Consider the following 13,286-nt stretch of genomic DNA (forward strand, 5'->3'; position numbering starts at 1 on the left):
GCTACAACAACATGGAAACCAGATACAGCCAGTTTTTCTCAAGTACATGTGGCCACGGATTCCAGTGAATCTGAACTTATGGTGATTGAAATAGATTTAAAAGTGAAAAGGACGAAAAGGTTTCACAGCAGAGGCCGTTTGGGAATTTATCTAACATTTCAGGAAATCAAGGACATTTATGCAAACACATATAAATATTACAGTGAATACTTGGTGAAGATTTAGATGCATAAATTATTTGACATTTAGATGTCTGACTTTTTGAAAATGACATGGAAATGTAAAGGAAAACCTTGCCACTTATACAGATGTCTAAACTTGTGCATTTAGCTTAAGTACATAAGAAGCAACTTGAAAACTGAGCAGGGGTTTAACTGAGACTTAGCCTTCAAATCTAGATTTTGCACACTTAAACCTCAATTCAGCTTTTAAAAGATTCACCCTTGGTGTATACACACTTTGTAGCATAAAGGCATTACATCCAAAGGTTCAATGCACTATAGGAGAACTGGAAGATACATTTGTAAACTGTATTAGTATTTCGACAGCATGAAATTATTAAAACACTGTACTTTCTTTCTTTACAGATTTTAAAGTATCCACTTCATGCTATTACGGAAATCAAAGAGTATTTGATCGATATTGCATCCAAGGCTGGCATGCACTGGTTGTCTACTCTTGCCCCAACTCATCACATCAATGCTCTCATCTTTTTTTTCATTATCAGTAATTTGACAATCGACTTTTTTGCTTTCTTTATCCCATTAGTGATCTTTTACATGTCCTTTATTTCCATGGTGATTTGTACGCTGAAAGTTTTCCAGGACAGTAAGGCCTGGGAAAATTTCCGTGCCCTTACTGACCTACTGCTTCGTTTTGAGCCAAACCTGGATGTTGAGCAGGCAGAGGTGAACTTTGGTTGGAACCATTTAGAACAGTACCTGTATTTTTTAATTTCCGTGTTCTTCGTCATCTTTTCCTTTCCCATCTCCAGCAAAGATTGGATCCCATGCTCTGAGTTGGCCACCATCTCCATGTTCTTCACGGTCACTAGTTATCTGAGCTTGAGCGCATGTGCAGAACCTTACACGCGAAGAGCTCTGTTGACTGAAGTGGCTGCAGGATGCCTCTCCTTGATGCAGGCTCTTCCTGAAAATTGGACCTACCTGAGGTTCTTGGGTAAAACGTATTTTACCATTCCTGTAGGCCATTTCATTGTATTAAATATGAGTATTCCATGCCTTCTGTTCATCTACTTGTTTTATCTCTTCTTTAGAATGGCACAGTTACGGAATTTTAAAGGGGTATATTATTACTTGGTTCCATACCTGGTATGTTTCATGTGGTGTGAATTATCTTTAGCAATTCTGTGGGAGTCAACTTGCATAGGCCTCATTCGTGCATCTATTGGATATTTTTTATTTATATTTGCACTCCCAGTTTTAATAGTAGGCATTTCAGTGATGTGCCTTGTTCAGTTTCTAAAGTGGTTCGTATCTTTGGAGCTTACTAAGATTGTGGTAACTCTTATAGTGTGTACTATCCCTTTGCTTCTCCGGTGGTGGACAAAAGCAAACTTCTCAGTGATGGAGATGATGAAATCCTTATCCAGAAGCTCGATTGTTAAACTCATTCTGGTGTGGATCACAGCCATAGTGATGTTCTGTTGGATTTATGTTTACCGATCTGAAGGCATGAAGGTTTACAACTCTACCTTAACATGGCAGCAGTATGGTTTCTTGTGTGGTCCCCGGGCATGGAAGGAAACTAACATGGCTCGAACCCAGATTTTATGCAGTCATCTAGAAGGACACAGAGTGACATGGACAGGAAGGTTCAAGTATGTCCGTGTTACAGAAATTGAGAACAGTGCAGAATCGGCCATAAATCTCCTTCCACTTTTTCTTGGAAACTGGATGAGATGTTTATATGGCGAAGTATACCCAGCATGTGAGCCACAAAATGTTACCATGGAAGAAGAAGAGCTCTGTCGTCTCAAGTTTCTCACAAAGCACTCATGCCACATGAAAAAATTTGATCGGTATAAATTTGAAATATCCGTGGGCATGCCTCTCAATGGTGCAAATGAAAATAAGACATTGGAAGATGATATAACTAAAGACATTGTACTCAGAGCGAGCAATGAATTTAAAAAAGTGCTATTGAACTTGAGACAGGGAAGTGTGATTGAATTTAGCACTATTCTGGAAGGTCGCCTTGGCAGCAAATGGCCCGTCTTTGAACTGAAAGCCATAAGTTGCTTAAACTGTATGGCCAAACTCACCCCTGCATCCAGGCATGTGAAAATAGAGCACGACTGGAGACGTACAGTTCATAAAGCAGTTAGATTTGTATTTGATTTTTTCTTCTTCCCATTCCTTTCAGCTGTGTAAGCTAAACAGTGATGATCCTAAAGTATTATATAATGGTACCAAAGGTTTGGCTTTCCAAAAGCCTAGCTTTAACACTGTATTTGGTCTCTATGCTGTTTAAGAACTTTGCTGCTTTGCTAGTGGATGAACTGTTAAGTGCCTCACTGAGACTGGGAAGATAGTTCAAGGGAGTTTCTCATGGTTGGTAAGTCTGTAGCTGGAAATACTTTGGGCCATATGCACTGCTCTATCTAAAATCACAGCCGACACACAATGAAAACAGCCTGCCAAGACTGCAAGTAAGAATTCTTCCAAAATGGACATTTTGCCTCTGCATCTATGGTTTGAGTTGATTAATTTCCCTACAGTGCAGAAAATACTTTTTCTCTTTAAATATGGATGCCTTAAAATGGACAATAGTGTGTTGGCAACCTCAGTAATAAATGTTCATGATTTTATATATTGAGGATGGATATAATATGTGCAAAAGTGAGATAATCATTTGGGTCAGTAATGTGAGTTTGGTTTCCCAAAAGCATTCATTTGGAAACTTTTGAAGACAATATGTGAGATTGGAGTTTCAGCATCATAGTCAGAACAATGGGTGTTGATTGTATTCTGAATTTGCATCTGAAATAGTTAGGACGGTTGTGTATGAATCTGTTTTACTTACACTGCTGAGATTCATCCATGTACATGGTGTAGCAGAAATCTACTTGCTAGTGTTGAAAATAAAAACTGATTTTGTCATCTGTTTGATCCAGAGATGGCTAAATCATCAGATTTGTGCCACTATAGGGGTATGCAAGATGTATATGAAGGTCATATTTTATGTACTAAAATATTAACATGCCTTGTTCACACATAACTGTTATAGTTTGTATGTTTGTGAAAACTGACATGCAAATGATAGGTTATTTTCTTGAATTATTTTCATCATATTTTATTATTGTGAATATCTTTTTTGGTCAAATAACACTGCCAGCATTATCTGAAATAAAGTGGTGGGAGTAGGCCCACCCTGTGGCTTAAGCTGCAGTGAGCTTTGGTGCAAGAGATCCAAGTTCAGGTCTTTTGTCTAACAGGACCAGCCAGGCCTGGATGTACCACAGAGGTAGTGCTCTCAGGTCCACCAGAGAATGTAGGCAGCAGCTACTTCAGTGGTGGCTCCTATAAACCAGCAAGCAACGCTGAGGGTCATGTTCTAACATGTAAGGAAATTGGAATTTGTGCCTCTTGGTATTACAGCATAAGTATGAACCTGGATTCCATTTGTATTTTTCCCTGTAATTTACTTTAAAGCAAACCAATGAATCCTTCACCTCTTCTAAATGCTGCATTCTGGTGTAGCATATGCTCTTCCTTGTACTTTACTATACTTTTCTGTCTCAGAGTTTTGGCCTTTTACCTGACTTTAATTAGCTTCTCCTTTGCCTTCCTTTATCCCTCACCCACTTATCCTTCTCCCTTCTCAAAAATTATGGGTATGAAATCAAGAAACTAATATACTTATTATATCCCTTTTGGCACAGTCTAATTTACCATTGTATTGCAATTACTCAACATGTTTGAAAACTGTATCCTGTGGCATTCAGCCAGGACTTATAGTGTCACTTGTGTGTGTGTGTATATATATAAAATAAAAACCTACTTCACTAATCCACTTTGTGTCTGATTATGATATATTTTTTAATTGCAGAATTGCAGTTCATCAATGCCTTGTGGCTTTAATAGATGCCATGTTTTGGTTTGTAATACGATTATGTATAATTATAATCCCCATTGGGAAAGCTCAGAATATAAGAGATTTTAAAAGTTTAAAAAAACATTTAAAAATAGTCTCATCCTAGCTTAGAGGAGAGAGTTCCAGAGCCACACACCACCTTATAGAGAGCCTACCCATCTTGTGCAAATTAAATCAGGCAGTATTCATATTGCCTTTCTCATAGGACAAACAGGATGGTAGTCCTCGCATATGGGTGACATCATCTGATGGAGCCAATCACGGAATACTTTTGTCAAAGTTTCTAGAACTTTGACTGGCACCTACTGGGCATGCCCAGCATGGCACTAACCCTGCATCCAGCAGGGGTCTCCCTTCAGTCTCTTTTTTTCCGCGCAGCTATAGCCACGTGGAGTTTTGGAGCTCTTCACTGTTCCTGACTGGAATTTTTTCCTCAGGAAATTATTTTCAAAACTTGCAAAAGTTTATACCCCCTAGGGATCTCCCTTCATCGCCGTCGAATACCGAGTCGTCCGGTAAGTTTACCACCATTTTTCGGTCAGTTCCCTCTGTGGGCCTTGTCGGCGCTGACTGCAACCAGCCTAAATTTTTCGACGGCCGCGATGGGTTTTCGTTGATGCCCTGACTGTCCGAGAACTATGTCAATCACGGACCCTCATCTGGGCTGTTTTATGTCTCGGGCCGTTGCACGACGTGGAGACATGTACCGATTGTGCCCAAATGACCTCGAAGGGCCATAAGGCACAGTTAGAAAAGATGGCACTATTATTCCATTGCCCGTCTCCACAGGCGCCATCAACTCTATCCTCGCCGAAGCATCGTCGATCCGAGATCGAAGACTCCTGAACGCTGTCCCAGTCATCAACATCTACGTCATCGATGCCAGAGTCGGGAAAAGCGGAGCGCCGAGAGAAGCACTGACACAAACATCGAAGGCCGGTGCCTTCCGCTTCCGCTGTGTCGGTGGAGCCATTGTCTGAACCACCGATGAAGAAGCCCCGGGCCGAGGAGCATCCTGTGCCCTCAAAGCCGGATGCACCGAGGCGGTCCACGCCTTCGATAGACAGGGCTACTGAGACTCCACCGGGACCGGTGGACCCTCTGGTACTGCCCGTGATGCCTCCCACTCCGGACCTGGGGCTCATCACCCCAGCGCTCCGAGAGGAATTGCACTGGATGGTGCAAGAGGCTGTGGTCCAGGTGATCCAAGGCCTCCCGTGACCACCGATGCCTGTGCCGGAGCCGACCGCTGCTGCCTCGCCTAGACAAGCTGGATCTGCTCATTGGTGCCCTGCCAGGGGCACTGAGAAAATCACCATTACCGATGATGTCATCGATGCCCATCCCGCTTTCATCGGGAAAAGAGGATATGTTGATGTTCCAGGACCATCAGGACTTCCTCCATCAAGGCCACTGGTTAAGTCCCCGATGCCATCAGTGCCCGTGCATCCGGTGCCAGTGCCAGAACTCGATTTTTCGATGCCAAGACCATGTCCATCGATGCCGGCACAGATTCCACTCAGACCTCACCCTCGGGCTGGAGAACATCCAATTGGACCGCCAAGGGATGCAGGAGATCAACCCTATGATCCCTGGATGAATGATTCGACAGATTCCCAGGATTCAACAAAAGTTCCATCAGAGTCGTCTCCTCCAGATGAAAGGCGCAAGTCTCCGCCGGAAGATCTCTTCTTTATTAGCTTTATAAAGGAGATGGCAGAGACTATCCCGTTCCAACTGGAGACGGAAGAGGATTCGAGGCATAAAATGCTAGAAGTGCTGCAATTCCTGGATCCCCCAAAGGAAATCATGTCTGTCCCGATTCATGAAGTGCTGCAGGATCTGATGCAGCGCAACTGGGAGCATCCTGGGTCAGTTCCTCCAGTGAACCGTAAGACGGACGCTATTTACCTGGTCCAGCCTTCCCTGGGGTTTCAGAAGACGCAGTTAGTTCATCAGTCGGTGGTGGTGGAGTCCGCCCAAAAGAAGGCCGAGCGTCCAAAACCCCATTCCTCGGCACCACCTGGGAAGAAGCAGAAATTCCTCGACGCTTTAGGCCGCAGGATTTTTCACGGGGCCATGCTTATCTCGCGTATTGCGTCATATTCATTATATGTGACACAGTACAGCCATAACCTGTTTAAACAGCTACAGGAGTTTGGACAGTCCCTTCCAGAACAGCTTCAAAACCAGCTGAATTCTATGCTAAAGAAGGGATTCGACGCGGGAAAACATGAGGTCCGCTCAGCATTCAATGTCTTCGACACAGCATCCCGTTTATCTGCGGCTGGCATTAGCATTAGTGCCCACCGTTGGGCTTGGCTGAAGTCCTCTGATTTCTGTCCTGAAGTACAGGACCGTTTGGCTGACCTCCCATGCACAGGGGATAACCTGCTTGGAGATAAAATTCAAGAGATGGTGGCCCAACTGAAGGACCATAGTGAAATGCTTCGACAGCTCTCGGCAGCCCAGACGGATCTGTCAACTCCATCCAAATGCTCATTCCGGCATGACACTAAACGGACAGCTTACAGGACCCGCAAATATTATCCACCGGCGTCTTGGGCTCGCCTATCCCGGCCCTTCCAGAAGTCTACACCGCACCAGCCTTGAGCTCAGAAAGCTCAAGCTCCTTCCCATCCTGTTCCTACAATGGGATTTTGACTTCAGAGCGAAGACCATCCTCAGTTACCCAATCTACCTGTGGGCGGCCGCCTATGCCATTTCTCCACCAAGTGGCTAAACATCACCGACCGCTGGGTGCAAGCAGTTGTCGCTCAAGGTTACCATCTAAATTTCTTCTCCATCCTGTCGGATACTCCACCTCGGCCAGGGTGGCCCTCTTCCGACAACTGTCTCCAACTGCAGCAAGAGGTGTCCTCCCTGCTGCAAGCAAATGCCATAAAACCGGTTCCTCTTGCCCAAAGAGGACACTGATTCTACTCCCGATACTTTTTAACCCCAAAAAAGACTGGAGGAATTCGCCCGATATTAGACCTAAGGGCTTTAAACAAGCATCTTCGGAAAGAGAAATTTTGGGTGGTAACCTTGGGCTCTTTGCTTCCCCTTCTTCAGCAGGCGGGATTGGCTTTGCTCTCTAGACCTAAAAGACATGTACATGCACATTGCAATTACCCCATCTCACAGGAAATACCTCTGCTTCCTTGTTGGGAACCAACATTTCCAATACAAGGTCCTTCTATTTGGCCTAGCGTCAGCCCCTCTGGTTTTCACATAGTGCCTAGCAGTAGTAGCTGCATACTTAAGAAGACTGGGTACTCATGTCTATCCTTACCTGGACGACTGGTTGCTGAGAGCTCAGTCATCGGAAGGAGTTCTTCACTCCCTCCACCTTACAGTAGAGCTATTACTATCATTGGGGTTTCTAATCAATCATCAGAAATCCCATCTGCTCCCATCTCAGTTCCTCTCCTTTATCGGAGTGGATCTCGATACAATCTAAGCAAGATCTTTTCTTCCCAGGGACCGAGCTCACTCACTGGCATCGTTGGCGCGGAACATAAGATCTCGTCAAACCACCTACTGGTCTTGCTGGGCCATATGGCATCCTCGGTCCATGTTACCCCAATGGCTCATCTGGCCATGCAAGTAACACAGTGGACATTAAAGTCCCAGTGGTCACAGGCACATCATCCAATGTCCAATATTGTCCACATCACCAGGTGTCTTCGTCTCTCACTGGCATGGTGGATCCTGGAGTCCCATCTACTTCAAGGTCTACCCTTTCAAACTCCAGAACATCAAATAGTATTGACGACCGATGCTTCCACTCTAGGGGGGAGCACATGTCAACTACCTACAGACTCAGGGAACCTGGTCGGTAGAGGAGTCACAACATCAAATAAATTTTCTGGAGCTACGAGCGATCAGATATGCTCTCGGTGCATTTCGGGATTGTTTGTCCAACAAAACAATCCTGATCCAGACAGACAACCAGGTAGCAATGTGGTACATCAACAAACAAGGAGGAACCGGATCCTACCTCCTTTGTCAGGAAGTAGCACAGATTTGGGCTTTTGCTCTTTCTCAGGCCATGCTTCTCAGAGCAACCTACCTGGCAGGTGTGGACAATGTTCTAGTGGACAATCTCAGTAGGGAATTTCAACCCCATGAATGGTCCCTCAACCCTGTAGTTGCGGACAGTTTATTCCAGAACTGGGGGCATCCGACCATCGACCTATTCGTGTCTCTGCAGAATCGCAAGGTGGGCAACTTCTGCTCTCTCCATCGCAGTCACAACGTTCCACCTCGAGACACGTTCGCCCTGTCCTGTACCGAAGGTCTTCTTTATGCCTACCCACTACTTCCTCTCATCAGCAAGACTCTCGTGAAGCTATGCATGGACAGGGGTCTAATGATTCTCATAGCCCCTTACTGGCCACGTCAGGATTGGTTTCCTATCATTCGGGATCTCTCACTGTGTCCACAGATTCCTCTAGGCTCGGACCCGTCCCTCATATCTCAGAGGAATGGCCAATTGCGCCACCCCAACCTTCAGGCCTTGTCACTGACGGCTTGGATGTTGAAAGGTTGATCCTACAGCCTCTCAATCTTTCGGAATCTGTATCTCAGGTCCTGGTAGCTTCATGAATGCCTTCTACTATAAGGTCTTATCATTCGAAATGGAAAAGATTTTCATTGTGGTGTACTTCAAAGGAGTTAGATCCTTTTACCTGCCCCATGAATCAGTTTTTAGGCTACCTCTGGCATCTCTCGGAGTCAGGTTTACAAACCTCCTCCATCAGAGTGCATGTCAGTGCGGTGCCCGCCTTCCATAGGGGTATAGGGAATATCTCTATCTCGTCACAGCCCCTGGTAGTGCGCTTTATGAAGGGATTGCTTCACCTGAAGCCTCCTCTCCGTCCACTGGCTCCATCTTGGGACCTTAATGTGGTTTTAGCGCAGCTCATGAAACCTCCGTTTGAGCCTCTGCATTCCTGCGAGCTGAAACATATCACTTGGAAGATCCTTTTCCTTCTGGCTTTAACATGTGCTCACAGGATCAATGAGCTACAGGTGCTGGTTACATACCCTCCTTACACGAAATTTCTTCATGATCGGGTGGTCCTTCACCCTCATCCTAAATTTCTACCGAAAGTGGTATCTGAATTTCATTTAAAGTAGTGCTGCCTACTTTCTTTTCGAAGCCCCACTCACTTCCTGCTGAACGGGCTCTGCATTCCTTGGACTGTAAACATGCGCTTGCCTTTTATTTGGAACACACTGCAGGCCACAGGAAATCCACCCAGCTTTTTGTGTCCTTTGATAAGCTTAAGCTGGGAATTCCGGTTGGAAAGCAGACCTTGTCCTCCTGGTTAGCGGACTGTATCTCCTTCTGCTATCAGTAAGCAGGCCGTCCGCTTCAGGAACAAGTTAAAGCGCAGTCCATTAGGGCAATGGCAACATCGGTTGCACACCTTCGTTCTATACCTCTCGTTGATATCTGTAAAGCTGCAACTTGGAGTTCTCTTCATACCTTTGCAGCACACTATTGCATAGTCAAGGCTGGTACACAAGATTCTATCTTTGGTCAGTCTGTTCTACGCAATCTATTCTCAGCGTAATATCCAATTTCCTTCTACACCCGCTGGGATATTCAGGCTGCCCGTATACCAAAGAATCACCCCTGTTGTGCATGTTGCACGTCTTTGGGTGTTTTCGGTACATGCATGGGCATCCTCAGCTTGTTATTCATCCATATGTGAGGACTACCATCCTGCTTGTCCTGTGAGAAAGCAGAGTTGCTTACCTGTAACAGGTGTTCTCACAGGACAGCAGGATGTTAGTCCTCACAAAACCCACCCGGCACCCCGCGGAGTTGGGTACGCTTGCGATTTATTATGTTATTTTTCGCACGCTCTTTTTTTGCTATACACAAGACTGAAGGGAGACCCTGCAGGATGCAGGGTTGGTGTCATGCTGGACATGCCCAGTAGGTGCCAGACAAAGTCTAGAAACTTTGACAAAATTATTCCATGATTGGCTCCATCAGATGATGTCACCCATATGTGAGGACTAACAACCTGCTGTCCTGTGAGAACACCTATTACAGGTAAGCAACTCTGCTTTCTCTGACCTCTTCAGCTTCTACCCAACCACACAATAAAGAGCCAGGCTGTAAGATATCAAGGTTTAATGCCTTGTATTGACTAAAACTTTAGTTGGCAACCATAGAAGAAGAATCAACTGGCTCACCTTAGCTCAGTGAGGGAGAGGTCTTTATCTTTAGCAGGGCCAAAAATGTGGAATTCCTTACCTGCTGAGATCCGGACAGAGGAGGATATTAATAGTTTTAGGAAGCAGATAAAAACCTGGTTATTCGAACAGGCTTTTAGCCTAAATAATTGATCCCATCCACCACAGTAGTATAGGGGTATTAGGGGAGGAAGGAGATGAGAGTTGAGGAGGGAAGGAGGGGAGATGGGTGGGTGGGGGGAGGAGGGTAGATGGATGGGTGGAGGGAAGGGGGGTAAACCTGGGAAGATGTGGTAGAATTGTTGGGACTTGAAAGGGTTTAGTTTTAATGTATTTTTAGCCAGGTAGCCTTTTTGTTGTAATGTATTATAGCCATGTAATATGTATAATGATATGTTTTTAGTATATATGTGTTTGAATGTTGCTACTGCAATTTCAATCAATGTAAACCGCCTTGAAATGAACTTGAAAGCCGGTATATAAGGTTGAATAAATAAATAGTTCTGAGTCTGACATTGATATGCTTTTTATAATTTTTACCAGTTTGATCCTTGAGACAGCAAAGTTTCTATTGCGGTGGGGAAAGAGCTATGCAGTGGTCTAACATCAAGAAGTTAATAGATATGAAGGGCCTCTGGCCAAAAAATTCCCCACAATTTCTCAATGACAAAATTCAGGCTTGAGGATTGATCAAAGATGACTCCAAATTGAGAACACGAGTTAAATATTAATCTGGAGTTGTGAAGTCCAGGACTAATACTTTTATAACAAAAAAAAAATAAATAACAAAACAGTATTCTCACAAGTAGTTAAAATAATTAAAATCTCAAATACATTTAAAATCTAATAAAATTGATGTGGCTCGTTTAAGAGAGCAAATAGAAATTAAGATGCAAAACCAGTAAACACTTGTTTAAATAAAAAGTTTTTAGTAAAACTTTAAATGTCTTAGAGCATTCTATTAATTGCATGTTATCAGTAAGGGTATTCCACAAATTGGACACAGCATTGGAAAATGATCACTCATGTTTCCCATAAGCAGGCATGCTTTAATGATGGTACATCAAGTAATCTTCATTGAGCCTTGTGCCTTGAGCCACTTGAATAATAAACCAGGACAGAAATGATCCCATGTCATTCACCAAATTGGTTCTTCCCATTCAAGAAAGAATGAACATTCCTAAGGAAAATTGGTTTTTACCTGCTAATTTTCGTTCCTGTAGTACCACGCATCAGTCCAGACTCCTGGGTTCTGTCCACTCACCAGCAGATGGAGGCAGAAAAAGTTCCAACTGACTCCGCCCCTTCCGTGAGGTGCACCTACAGTACGTCAGTATTTAAATGTAACAAAGCAGAACTAAAAAACCCAACTAAGTAGCTAACTGCTATAAACTGGAAGAACATTCCATAAGAACCAGATTCACTGACCCAAACGGCAGCAGAGCACCTAACAACATATAACAAACATATGTGAAAATACTTATCTGCAAAGTAAATAACAAGAACGAGCTGAAATGGGCGGGACTCTGGACTGATCTGTGGTACTACAGGAACGAAAATTAGCAGGTAAGAACCAATTTTCTTTTCCCTGTACGTACCCGGATCAGTTCAGACTCCTGGAATGTACCAGAGCCCCTTTACCTAGGGTGGGACCCTGAGAGTCCCGCTCGGATCACCGCATCACCGAAACCCCCAGATCCTGGAGCCTGAACATCCAGGCGATAATGTCTAGCAAAAGTATGTAAAGACTTCCAAGTTGCCGCCCTACAAATCGCATGCGGGGATACTTGCTGACACTCCACCCAGGAAGTTGCTTGAGACCGAGTAGAGTGAGCTCGAAGACCAGACTGAAGCAACCGACCATGAAGTAAGTATGCCGAACCAATAGCTTCTTTTAGCTATCGGGCTATAGTAGCCCTGGATGCTTTGGGCCCTCTCTTGGGACCGCTCCAGAGCACAAAAAGATGGTCCGACATGTGGAAACTATTAGTGACCTCAAGATAACACAATAGAGAGCACCGCACATCTAGCTTTCTCAAATCTCTAGACTGAGGATCCGAAGGCTGTGAATCAGGAAAAGATGGCAGATCAATCGAGCTTTCTCAAATCTCTAGACTGAGGATTCGAAGGCTGTGAATCAGGAAAAGATGGCAGATCAATCGACTGATTCAAGCGAAAAGAAGAAACCACCTTTGGCAGAAAGGACAGAGCAGTCCTCAAAGAAATTCCAGAATCTGTAATTCTTAAACATGGTTCTCTACAAGATAAAGCCTGAAGCTCAGAAATCCTATGGGCCGAAGAAATAGCCACCAGAAAAATCACCTTTAAGGTAAGGTCTTTAAGAGTAGCCCTCTTTAGAGGCTCAAAGGGTGCAGCACAAAGAGCTTTAAGAACCAAATTTCAACTCCATGAAGGGCAAGAATTTTTGAAAGGAGGACGCAAGTGTTTTGTCCCCCGAAGAAAACAAGCCACATCAGGATGGGATGCCAGGGTAACTCCTTTTATCTTCCCATGGAAGCAATCTAGAGCTGCCACCTGTACCCTGAGAGAGCTGCAAGATAAGCCCTTAGCCAGACCAGTCTGCAAAAAAGACAAAATGTCAGGAATCAAAGCCCGAATAGGAACCACCTGATTCTCCTCACACCAGGATTCAAAAACTCCCCAAACCCTGACATAAGCCAGGGAATTAGAGGTTTTTCTTGACCTGAGAAGAGTAGTGACCACCGCATCAGAATAACCCTTATTTTTCAAGCGCCACCTTTCAAAAGCCATGCCGCTAGAGAGAAGCAATCTACCTCTTCCAAACAAACAGGACCTTGGCAGAGAAGATTCGGAAGGTTCCAAAAGCGAAGCAGACCGTCCACTATGAGGTTGACAAGGTCTGCAAACCAAGGACATCTCGGCCATTCTGGAGCTACCAGAATCACCTCCGAGGGATGAGATTCTATGCGCCG

At 44.5% G+C, this 13,286-nt stretch overlaps 1 protein-coding gene across 5 annotated transcripts in view; it reads left to right on the forward strand.

Moving 5' to 3' along the window:
* WFS1 (wolframin ER transmembrane glycoprotein) overlaps positions 1-4,035 on the forward strand; it is an 83,462-nt gene extending 79,427 nt beyond the window's left edge. For all 5 annotated transcript variants that reach the window (XM_029591404.1, XM_029591414.1, XM_029591422.1 and 2 more), the window contains one exon: positions 588-4,035. In XM_029591404.1, the coding sequence (XP_029447264.1) occupies positions 588-2,393 (1,806 nt within the window). In that variant the 3' untranslated portion in view covers positions 2,394-4,035. The remainder of the gene's footprint in view (positions 1-587) is intronic.
* The last annotated feature ends 9,251 nt before the right edge of the window (positions 4,036-13,286 follow it).

The sequence above is a fragment of the Rhinatrema bivittatum genome, chromosome 1, assembly GCF_901001135.1.
Source record: "Rhinatrema bivittatum chromosome 1, aRhiBiv1.1, whole genome shotgun sequence".
In the NCBI taxonomy this organism is placed as follows: domain Eukaryota; kingdom Metazoa; phylum Chordata; class Amphibia; order Gymnophiona; family Rhinatrematidae; genus Rhinatrema; species Rhinatrema bivittatum.